The following is a 12616-nucleotide window of genomic DNA, read 5'->3' as shown; positions in this document are numbered from 1 at the left end:
GCTTTAGGCTCAAAAGGCAGGATTAGTTGATGGTGAAACACTTGGTCTTGAAAATAAATCATCAGTGGCTTTAAGGCCAAGTAGAATTAGGGGCAAACTGTAGCCACGAACACCACACTATAATAATTTTAAATGGGAAATGCAATTCAATCCACAGCCCTAATGCTTTCTTGACATCTTATTGGCCCTCTCAGGGAAGGGCCAGGATCGGAAAGCAGGCAAAAAAACAAGCCCTGCAAATGCACCACTGATTGTCAAGGCCTCCCAGAATGGCAGTGGCCTGGTTGCCATGCTTCTGTGGTTATACTGGGAGACATTGAAGGTAGCTTCTGTAACTTAGTAGTTTGCCGTGGTGGAGCTAGCAAATAGTGACAGCATGTTGATCCCGGGACAAGTGCCTCGCACAAGAGGGCAGCAAATCCTCATGGTAGGCGCATTCTGCTGTGCATCAAGGTTCTGGTTACTGAATTTCAGCCAAACCTCTAAACATGGCAGTATGCCTTCTGGGTAGGCATAGCAACAGCATATTTCTCTTTGAGGAGGACACCTACACCCATTCCTTCCTCTGTGTGGGTTGACTGATCTTCACAGAAGTCCAAGGTAAACTACCTGCTGATTTCAGATTTCCATTTATGTCTGTTTGATGTGGAGGTTGGTGTCAAATGACCTAGCCACCAAAGTTTGAGCTGCACCCAAGTATTTGAAGGGATAAAACCAAATTCAAGTGCATTGAATGCTTGCTGGCCATGTACATGGCAATGAGCATCCTATAATTTTAGCAGAATTGGATGGCGGCTAACAGAACATTGCAATGCGAGGTATCCCATAATTCACACTTTAAGTCATTTCTTTTAAGTAGACCGCTGGCCGCCAATCAAAATGACGCTGGTGAAGCTGAAACGCATTTGTTTGATATGGACATAGACACCCTACTTGAAGTCTCTAAAGCACAAACGTCCAATCCTCTGACCCAAGGGTTGTCTGACTGAAATCTGAGAATCTGGTAGTGAGAGTAAACCCAAACCTATAATCATTATGGAACCGACTTAAGGCCCACCTATACTGAATAACTCTAAAAGACTAGCTCGTATCCCCATTCACAGTGTTCAGTGCAATGTTTCCTACTTTAGTATGTTGTATCTCAAGAAAAATGTAAACTGTTTTGTTGCCCATGTGGTTAGTCCTCACTGTACACATTTTTCAATTAAACGCTAAAAATATACAAATCGAAGATGCTCTTGTGATTACATTTCTCAGATTACGTTTTTACAGGAGTTTCAGTTTAGCCCAGTTCAATCTATCCTCTTTAAAATTAGTTTCTTAATGGATCAGCAAATTTTTGATTAGTAGACGGCCCTTACTTAAGATGCTTATGTTAAAAAATGTTCTCATTATTTATCTGCAAGTGTTTTGCTTACCTTTTCAGGGCTACACAAATGGATCAACATTGTTTTTAAGTATCAGTTATCAATCCAATTATGTATAGTGAAAGCAATGTGCAATTATTCGTACCTCCGATTAGTTCAAACATTGTTTTTATCAAGGAGCTCTGTAGATTCAATCCTTTTTATGGCATTGTAAGAAGATTTGCTTTGCAGGCATGGACAATTAAGTTACAATTTTTTATTATTTTTTGCAAATATATGTCAGTATTTGTAAAAAATTAAGTCATTTTCACAATAAACTGAGGTACTATTAGTTCATGTTTCTAAATTGTCAAAGACATTTGAGGCTAGCTATATATTATCATTCTGCTATTTTAATCTTCAAAAGGTATGCCTTGTAACTAGTAATAGAGTAATATTAGTATTCTAAAAGTCCTGATGGGCTTGGTCTATGCCCTGTCCTTTTGTTACAGGTTGGTGGGTAGAAATTGGATTTAATTTCTAATTCTAATTTGTTTCCATGGACCACATGTGAAATAACACTTGTACATTTTTGATAATTGAAGAGTCACAAGAGGTAGAATAAGGTGCTAGCACACTATACCTGAGTACTGTCTATTCTATCTTCATTAAGGCAGAGAGGCGAAATGCAGAACATCAGTAACGCCAGACAAGTTGTCTCTTAATATGAAAGTGGAAAAGGGTTACGCCCTTTAATTGTGAAAAACACAGATATGATGTGAGATCACAAAGCAGATGCCACCATCACCACCTTCAAAATCCATTTTCGGAGCTTACATCCATTTAAACAACTGTAGATTTGGCAGATGTAAGCACTTATGCAAAGCATCCAAAAAATTGTTATGTTGCATAGGTTTCTTTTATAAAGTATAATGTGCGCCACTAAAGTGGTTTCTTAATGCGGTTACCACATGTTGTAATTAGAAGTCCTAAAATCTAAACTCCTCAATTAAACAGGCTTATTTGGAACACTGACTTTTCGTGGATTCTGAGTGGTCTAGAAGGTCTCTTATGGGAGTTGGTTGCAGAGAGACTGGGCTGCATTAGTTTGCCAACCAAAAACCATTATATTATATCATTTGGTTACTTTCAACACTGTTCAATCCATTAGCTTCTCAGCTAGTATTTTGTTCAGTAGGAAAACAATAATTAAACTGTTGACAGAGCAATAAGGGGATCTACAGGTTCATGCCACCTTCTTCAGGACCAAACATATAATAAAGTTCTGAAAGATACAAACATTCTTTTAACCTCCGATTGTTGAAGAACAATTGGAGTCTAAAATGCAAAAAACAATTGTACGACACACTTCTTAAACTTACCACTAAAACTTGACAATATCTCCTTCAATTCAGTGGTCCAAAATTAGTTTTTTAAATTACATTATTTAGGGCCCTTTCAAGTTATTTCTTACTTAAGTTATAGGTGGCCCACCTTTCAAGTTTTATTTTGTAGAGCAGACTTCAATTACTACCAATGATGAATCTGTTCAATTTTGTAGCATCATAGTCAATCCATCATTAGGTGAAAGCATGATTATACAGATGCGAACCCTCCTAAATAGTTCACCCCAAAAAATTATAAACTATACTAATTTGCCCATATTCATTCTTCCTGGTTGAGTAAGGGGTACCATTGTTGCTACACACTAATTTTATTGAATATAATTCACTTCTGGTTATCTCAAATGCTGTTAATGCAATACTTATCACTTATGCTACCAGCAATTAAATCTAGGTAGTTACATTCAGACGTACCAAGTTGTAACAATTGTAAGATAGGTAAGACCTGATACCTTCACTATCTGCGTATTAACAAGCATTGGAAATGCAATAGGTCTCGCCCTCGTTTAAGTTAAAGCAATTCTGTTTGTAATTAGGTGGCTTTTTAGCTTTGCTTTTATTAGTGTTTTTCGAACTTTCATGTACATATGCGTATATGTATGCATGCATTTATATTTGTATTTATATAGATATGCAGATTGTATATATATGTATGTATAGATATGCACATACATATATATATATAAATGTGCATATATATATATATTTGTGTGTGTGCGCATAGAGGTAGAGAGAAGTAGGGTAGAGAGAGGTCGAGATGTAGAGAGCGAGGTAGAGAGTGAGTAATAGAGAGTAGTGTGTGAGTTGTAGAGAGTGAGTAGTAGAGAGAGTGAGTAGTAGAGAGAGTGAGTAGTAGAGAGAGTGAGTAGTAGAGAGAGTGAGTAGTAGAGTGAGTGAGTAGGTGAGTGAGTAGTAGAGTGAGTAGTAGAGTGAGTAGTAGAGTGAGTAGTAGAGTGAGTAGTAGAGTGAGTAGTAGAGTGAGTAGTAGAGTGAGTAGTAGAGTGAGTGAGTAGTAGAGTGAGTGAGTAGTAGAGTGAGTGAGTAGTAGAGTGAGTGAGTAGTAGAGTGAGTGAGTAGTAGAGTGAGTGAGTAGTAGAGAGAGTGAGTAGTAGAGAGAGAGTGAGAGCAGTAGAGAGTGAGAGCAGTAGAGAGTAGTCAGTCAGTGTCAGCTAGAGCAGCTCTGCTGACCTGGTTTCTCTGGCTCTACAGCAGCTCTGCTGACCTGGTTTCTCTGGCTCTACAGCAGCTCTGCTGACCTGGCTTCTCTGCCTCTAGAGCAGCTCTGCTGACCTAGGTCTCTGGCTCTAGAGCAGCTCTGCTGACCTGGGTCTCTGGCTCTAGAGCAGCTCTGCTGACCTGGGTCTCTGGCTCTAGAGCCGCTCTGCTGACCTGCTTCTTAGGCTCTAGAGCAGCTCTGCTGAACTGGTTCTATGGCTCTAAAGCAGCTCTACTGCATGGTTCTCTCTCTCTAAAGCAGCTCTGCTGACCTGGTTTCTCTGGCTCTACAGCAGCTCTGCTGACCTGGTTTCTCTGCCTCTAGAGCAGCTCTGCTGACCTAGGTCTCTGGCTCTAGAGCAGCTCTGCTGACCTGGGTCTCTGGCTCTAGAGCAGCTCTGCTTACCTGGGTCTCTGGCTCTAGAGCCGCTTTGCTGACCTGCTTCTTAGGCTCTAGAGCAGTTCTGCTGACCTGGTTCTCTGGCTCTAAAGCAGCTCTGCTGACCTGGTTCTCTGGCTCTACAGCAGCTCTGCTGACCTGGTTCTCTGGCTCTACAACGGCTCTGCTGAGCTGATTCTCTGGCTCTACAACGGCTCTGCTGACCTGGTTCTCTGGCTCTAAAGCAGCTCTGCTGACCTGTTCTATGGCTCTAAAGCAGCTCTGTTGACCTGGTTCTCTGGCTCTAAAGCAGCTCTGCTGACCTGGTTCTCTGCCTCTAGAGCAGCTGCTGACCTGGTTCTTTGGTTGTAGAGCAGCTCTGCTGCCCTGGTTCTCTGGCTCTAAAGCAGCTCTGCTGACTTGGTTCTCTGCCTCTAGAGCAGCTCTGCTGACCTGGTTCTTACGCTCTAGAGCAGCTCTGCTGACCTGGTTCTCTGTCTCTAAAGCAGCTCTGCTGACCTAGTTCTCTGGCTCTAAAGGCTCTGACCATTCAAACATACCTCTGTAGTCCTACCCCGCCTCACCCGAAATATACTCATCATAATGCGCAAATGAATGCATGAATAGAGCAGCTCTGCTGACCTGGTTCTCTGGCACTAAAGCAGCTCTGCTGACCTGGTTCTCTGCCTCTAGAGCAGCCCTGCTGACCTGGTTCTTAGGCTGAGAGCAGCTCTGCTGACCTGGTTCTTGGGCTCTAGAGCAGCACTGCTGCCCTGGTTCTCTCCCTCTAAAGCAGCTCTGCTGACCTAGTTCTCTCCCTTTAAAGCAACTCTGCTGACCTGGTTCTTAGGTTCTAGAGCAGCTCTGCTGACCTGGTTCTCTGGCTCTAAAGCAGCTCTGCTGACCTAGTTCTCTGACTCTAAAGGCTCTGACCAGTCAAACATACCTCTGTAGTCCAACCCCGCCTCACACGAAATATACTAGTCAGCTCATCATAATGCGCAAATGAATGCATGAATAGAGTAGCTCTGCTGACCTGGTTCTCTGACTCTAAAGCAGCTAGAAAAAATTTGCTTCGAGTCCTTTAACGGAAAGAGTGTAAATCTGCCCATAAACTATCCAATCCCAGTGAGCGTGCCTAAAAGGAGACCGGGTGGCAACAAGGATTGATTTGGATGCCTTCAGTGCAATCATTGCACTGCTTTAGGCATAATTTGTGACGCCAAACGACGCGCACAAATGAAATCTGCAGGCATGTGCTGCTGACGTCACGCCGAGACCTAAAAAAAGAATTAACTAATTACTGTCAACTCACCTCTTTCACTATATCTGCAGTACATTATAAAGAAAATCTTTTTGTCCATTTTTAAAACAAGGTTTGACCTCAGACCTCCCTTTGTGGGCATGCATAAAATTAATGATTCAGACTACTCATTTTGATCTTAAGTTACTAGTCACCTTAATTGTACAACTACTTCTCTATGGCAAACCAGAGTCAGTCAACAAGGTTTTGTACTCTACGGAGATGATGGATTACAAGCCCCATTGAGGACAATGCTGTAAGATCTATTGCAGTATTTAACAACGATTTAAAAGGGTGTTCACCGCGGTCACGCCTTTTACCTGTGATATGTGACAGTGAAAGACACAAGACCAGACAGTGACACTCTTACTAAAGAGATGGCTTTGAACATTCAACTTACAGATTGCAACAGAAAGAAAAAACGTAAAGTTCTTTGGAATATCTAAACGGGAACAGACAGAAGATGTAAGGACTGATGTCTAGCTATGCTGATAAACCACAAGAATGTATGTATAGGAGAAATCCTGAAAACATATATGTCATGAGACCAGTCATCTATTACGTTGAAGATACAAATAGGCTGTAGGAAGTCCAGAAGTGGCATTACAAGCAGTAGAACTCAATGCAATGTAAGGGAAGAAATGTTGCTTGAATTCCCTGCTAAGACATTGATGAATGTAAGCCAGTTTCAAGTTATGAGACCAAACTCGGCATATGGTACAAAAGATGCAACATTTTCAAACTTAGAGAGCTGCAGTCTTTGCTTTGAAAGAAAATGGGAATATGGCAGCATTGTAAGGGGAGAATTGTTTAAGATGTTTGTAACCGCAGTGAAATCCTAGTTTATGTTATTTGTAACTGTTGTCAACAGCAGTAATGACTACTTTAGTTTAAATTTGTTAACCCCTTTGTTTGTATTTCACAGTTGATATGTTTTCCAACCCTCTGGCCCCGGAGGGCCATGAGGTTGAGGACCTTCTTTCCTTCCAGTGAGTACTACAGTTTCTTCCTTATAGGGAAAAGATGATGAGATAAAATTATGGTGTCACAGAAGCCTTATGAATCTGTAGTTTTAATACTTATGGAATGCCTTTCTCAAGCGTCAAAGTCTCAGCATGCGTTTGCACAAAGGTCGATCTGCTAATTCAGAAATGCATTCTTCTCAGATTAGTGGATGGTGTAGGATAATTTGGAGGTTTAATTTCTTCTGCAAGGGCTTGTGTAAACTGCAGGTTATGGGTTTGAATCCCACCAATGACAGCCCAGCCTTTTATGCTTCAAGGTGTGTTAAATGAGCAACCTTGAGTTGGGTAATAACAGAATCTAATATTTCATTGGTGAGATACTTTTTGATATTATGTTTGCTCTATATAAAAAATGGTTCTTATTTAAGTATGAAGCTCATTTCTAACATTTTATCTTTCACAAGGTCCAAGCTGACAAATGAAGACTTCAGGAAGCTTCTTATGACCCCTAGGGCAACCCCATCATCTGCACCACCAACCAAGTCGTCTCAGCAACATGAGTAAGTCCAGAAGACATTTTGTGACTAGACTAAACCTTCATTTCAACTATTAATCTTCATGTTCGCTACTGGGAGGTTTTTAGGGCTTGCCCCTAGCGATGCAGTGCGCAGCACTGCGCTCGCGCAGTCGAGAGCCCTTTTGTAGGGGGTTTAAAACTGTACGTAGAAATTGCACATGCTCGTGCGTGTGCTTTTTCTTTTTTGTGACAGGATTGTCTTTTGCAGGCTTGTATTTCAGAAACAGAGCACGCAATAGGCCAAAGGCGGGCGCGTTGCTCCGCCCATGGCCTATTGGTGTCTGTTACCCGCACAGGGTAACATGTGGTTTGCATTATCGTGCGCAGACGCGTGCACGATAATGCAAAACACATGGCTCTTTGTGGCGCGTGCACCGCTCGTTTTAATAAGTGGACTATCACATCAAAATGTCATTTGTTGACAGTAGAGTCTTAGGGCAGCTTTCATGTGTGTTAGATGAAGTACCCGTTCCCCCGAGTCTAGCTTGCTCTTAACTCGTGCGGCTTTAATTTAAGCGTAAACGATTATATACATTTTTGTTTACATACTCAGTTGTTTCTATATTGCGGTGTCTTGGAAGAGAAAAACCACTTGCTCTAAGAAGCGGAGATATCGCTTTAAGGTGATTTTAAGGCTATGTAAAAGGGATTCTCACTGCTTTTATGCCATGAATGAAAGCTAACTATATACTCTGTCATAAAATACAGCTCATATTAGCATTCATAATTTTTTTGGGTGTACTTAAATAATATTGTGCCACGGAACCCAAAGCAATAAAGAGATGTCGATATGGAGACCAATGTTTCTCTTTCGGGGCTTACAGGGAAAAGAACACAACCCTGTGGGCACAAGATGGTGGGGATAAAATAGGAGAGATGCATGAATTTCAGGGCGGAAGTATCCGAACAAGCAAGTAAATGGGGACAGGAAGGCTCGGCTTTTAAACTTCTGACTTGACTTTAATTAGTAGTTAATTAAGAATGATTGGTAGCATCTTTATACTGGCATAATGTTAATTGCTCAGAGTGTCGTATGTCATTTTTGAAGTTAAAACCCATGTTAAAAGAAAAAACATTAACGAACGTCTTTCGTGCCAAACTGGACTGATGTACTTATGTAGGGATTATAGCTGCTTTGTAACACCTGCGATGAGAAGGAAGGATGTTATGCTTGTTGTTGTTCTCAAATTATGTCCTGCAGAACCTTTTCACGTTTGATTATTAGAGGTAAATCATTTGTGTTAAATAAGTCTTTGAATTAATGATGGAGGTTGAATGTAAAAATTGTCACTTCTTCTTTTGACTCCCGCGATCAGGTGAAGGGACGTTATGCTCTTAGTAGTTCTCAGTGTGTCCTCTAGAAACATATAGTATTTGATTTTGGTGTGAATCATATGTTGAAAGTTGTCACTAGGGCCTGACGCCCTCACGTAATGCTGGGTCATTACTTTATGACGCTCTCGATGAAAAGATGTTATGTTTGTAGTTGTGATGATGCCCCTATAATCTTTCTCTGACTCTTGGGCGCACGTGGTACGTTTTGTAAATTAGCATTAGTTATGTTATGCACTAGTTTGTGCTTTTTTTAATGCACTGTATTGGCGATGTCTAATTCTTGCATATTGAGCTCGAATTGAGGAGGGGACCAACAGTCAATAAAGAGCCATTAGATAATTTTCGACTTAATCTTCAATCATTTTTTGTATTTTCAATAATCCGCGGGTGGAGTTAATCAAAGGCTTCTCTGCTTGCTGGTGAGCACATGTTTACTAACTGTACGTTTCAAATTCATCTTATTAGTAGGAAGTTCCTATAGTTTAACAAGCATTTGCAATAGGTCTCGCATTATTAAAGTTTGAGCTATTGGTGTTGCATTCTTTGGCAATGCCAATAGCTCAAACTTTAATAATTCGAGACCTATTGCATTGCCAATGCTTTTTATTGAGCTGCGTGGGAGCAGCAAAGATTCACTGCAAAACACATATTTTTAAGATTTAACACCATTTTTATAATGTGAGATTTATTGGAAAAGGTTGCTAATTTTTCCAAATTAGCATCAGAATACGACTGGATCATTTTAGTTCACACTGTGATTTTTAAAAGATTTTAATGCGATGATTCACTTAAGAATTAAATCACTTTTGAATGAGTTGCATCCAGAACAGTAAAATAAATTTGGCATCACCATAAAATCTGAAGGACCCTAAAGCTATTTTTGGGGTAAACGCTATAGAGTCTGTTTATCCAGGTAAAATGACAACACTACTTTTACAGTGAGATACTATGAAATATTGTCTGTAAAGCAAATACAATTCAAACATCAGTAAAATGTGAAAGGAAGATTAGAGAAGAAAACAAGGGCAACATTTGTAATAGGGAAGAAAATTCGGAGAACCCAGAAGCAATGAAAGAGAATGCAGAATATGTCAGCAATTCTTTATGTATTTGATGATGGTCTACACTTGCAGCATATCCCAAGATCACTACCCTTCGTTTTTCTTTTTTTTTAAAATTGAAATTCCTTCATTTAATTAGACCTTCTTGCTCTATGATCTTCACAGGTCAGAGGAGATACTATGCATAAGTGAATATACATAAGTATAGGGCATGGACAGATCTTAAAGCCAGCAGAGAATCCAGCAGGGGGAAAATAGCTGGCAATCTGTATATTATTATTAATAAGACAAGAAATAAATGTATTCCTGAATTTCATGAAAGCTAATGCCAAGGAAATCTTTATTTGTCGCCACATGATCTTTTGTTGCACACTGTTAAATATGATCTCCACAGTTTAAAAATAAAATATTTAAAAGTTATCTTTACCTACTGTATATTTCCTATCTGTTTTATTATTTCACATCAATTATGTAAAGCCATACTAAAATATAGTCAGAACATATTGTGCACACTATAAACACAAACATCTGGAATAAGAGACAAAAAATATTGAAACATTTATAATAGCATATGTTTGTGAAGCAATAGCATGTGTGGTGGTGGAGGGTGGAGGTAGTGATGTCACTCATCAGGTGACAGGAGTCAGGGGTCACAAAACATTATAAATGTACACAAAGGCACAAGCAGTGGCACAGAGCACTCCTAAGTTCCTAAGGGCTAATAAGGTTCCTCAGTGCATAAGGGGCTGGGAGCCCAAATCTCGTGTATCCACCTTTCCAAAACTGATAGACATCCCACTCCAGGAGTTATCTTTACCTACTTAGTCACTATTACACTTTCAGAAAATAACTGGAATATCTGAAAATTCAATCTTTCTAGAAACATCGCTTAATTTGTGGTCAAAAGCAAACTATCTCCTGTTTAACGTTAGTAGGCAATGTTTTAAAGGAATCTATTTGAACTAAATCAAGACATACAGAAATGTGAAAAATATTTCCTCCACAATATCCTCGATTCAATGTTTGTATAACGCCAATAAAAAGACAAGCAGAGAGCAAATATTCAAATTCATACACGAAATAAGCATTGGCAGTATAGTCTTTACATGGACTTGTAAGGTAAATTGCATGCTGTAAACATAGTGGGGTTCACAGATGGGTCTTTAGTTTGCTATCAAAGTCTATTTTTAGTCGTGTGGTAGTTTTAGGGAGCTGTTAAAATGTGGCTTTCTCTTTCCATTAAACAAGCCCACATCCATCCTGTTTATGTTGCGTGCTATAAAATGATGCATTTGACAGAGGATGTGTTAAAGCATATAATAATGTTTGTTTTATCTATTAAGAATTTCAGAAAGTAACTTAAGAGTTAAATGATTAGCTACATACATTGTGCTTGTAATGGAAGGCAAATAATCTACCTTTACTGCAGTGACCATCTAGCATGAATACATTTATGCATTTATTACAAACCCTGACCCAGTCTTTGCACTTTAGACTTCCCACCTAAAGACTGGTGTGGTCTCCAAACTAATCTAACATTTTTCTTTTTTCCAGAATGCCCCGGGAGTATAATGAGGAGGAGGACCCTGCCGCTCGCAGACGGAAAAAGAAAAGGTAAACGGGTTTATGGTGATGAATGAAAGTGAAGTGTTAGTTGAGCTGAATGTCATGTGTTTTGAGTTCTGGACAGTGGAACAATACTATCCATATTCATTCCAGCTTTATTCTGTTTTTTGTTTTAATTTCTCAAATCCAATTCTAATTTATAAATAGTTTCAGGGAGAAGTATAATGTTACATCTACATGTATTGGCGTGCAGAAGGGTTGCAGGGTTGTTTTTCGGTCTGAAGCTTTGAGTGTAGACTAAGTATTCTTTCTTGTTGTTTTCTCAGCTATTATGCAAAGTTGCGGCAGCAGGAAGTTGAACGGGAGCGTGAGCTTGCTGAAAAGTACCGGGACCGAGCCAGGGAAAGGAGGGATGGCGTGAACAAGGACTACGAGGAAACAGAACTCATCAGTACAACTGCAAACTACAGAGCAGTAGGGCCCACTGCAGAGGCGTAAGTGAAAACTCCCTTATCAAATGCCACATAGTTCCCCAAACAGTTTCTAAAGCTTAGAAAGTTACACGTTTCTGTTACCAGATCTGTGGGTAGTTTAGTGGTTCTAATTGTTAAATGCTACCTTTCATTCATAGCTTGTCTGTAATATCTCTTTGAGCACAGCTTATCTGTGTAGTCTCCTTGATCACCGCTGAAAGGTGCTGCCTCATTGATACCATCTAGTCTGTGCTACCTCACTGATCACAGCTGGTTTGTGCATTAATCTCTCCTGGGTTATGCTTCAGCTAACTAGCTGTCCACACGTGGTTACTTCAAACCTATGTTTATTTTCTCACATCTTATTGGTTGCTTATGCAAGAGACTATAGCTAATAATTCTAGCTAATCTCACTGACCAGATGTTGTTTGTTCTACGTCTCAAAACAAGTTGGTTTGTTCCTTCGAATAAGTTGATCAGACAGCTATGTTGGTGTACGTTTAGAATTCAAGAGGAAAGAGTGGGGGGGGGGGCAAACAAAAGCAGGGGTTCCAGATCTTCTATTTGAGTATTTGTAGCCAGTCGTTTTTATTTATTTCTAAATATCCCATTTTTAATAGCCCCTTGTTGCACCATGGCACACAGTTCTTGGGACAGTTACTACTGAGCCATGCTGTAAAACATTCTCTTCCCTGTGTTTTATGATCCAATAACCTGTCTTTTCCTTTTTCAGGGATAAATCTGCAGCAGAAAAGAGGCGGCAGCTGATCCAGGAGTCCAAGTTCTTGGGTGGTGATATGGAACATACCCACTTGGTAAAAGGTCTTGATTTTGCTCTACTACAGAAGGTGAGTAGGAGTTTATTGAGGGAGTATTTGTGTGACTGGTACATCATGTTAGAAAGCGTTGCAGCAATGAACCGCTTGTCCCCAGAGAAGCCACACTCCTTTCTACTTTTTTTTTTTTTAAACAAATGTTATTGGTGTTTTTGGT

The 12616-nt window shown here is 40.0% G+C and overlaps 1 protein-coding gene across 1 annotated transcript in view; it reads left to right on the top strand.

Moving 5' to 3' along the window:
- IK (IK cytokine) overlaps positions 1 to 12616 on the top strand; it is a 184127-nt gene that overhangs the window by 15876 nt on the left and 155635 nt on the right. Inside the window, exons 2-6 of the mRNA XM_086931381.1 lie at positions 6572 to 6635; positions 7076 to 7171; positions 11139 to 11198; positions 11477 to 11644; positions 12357 to 12471. Coding sequence (XP_086787507.1) covers positions 6572 to 6635; positions 7076 to 7171; positions 11139 to 11198; positions 11477 to 11644; positions 12357 to 12471 — 503 coding nt within the window. The remainder of the gene's footprint in view (positions 1 to 6571; positions 6636 to 7075; positions 7172 to 11138; positions 11199 to 11476; positions 11645 to 12356; positions 12472 to 12616) is intronic.

The sequence above is a fragment of the Lissotriton vulgaris genome, chromosome 7 (genome assembly GCF_964263255.1).
Source record: "Lissotriton vulgaris chromosome 7, aLisVul1.2, whole genome shotgun sequence".
In the NCBI taxonomy this organism is placed as follows: Eukaryota; Metazoa; Chordata; class Amphibia; order Caudata; family Salamandridae; genus Lissotriton; species Lissotriton vulgaris.
This window is presented reverse-complemented; position numbering and strand designations above follow the sequence as displayed.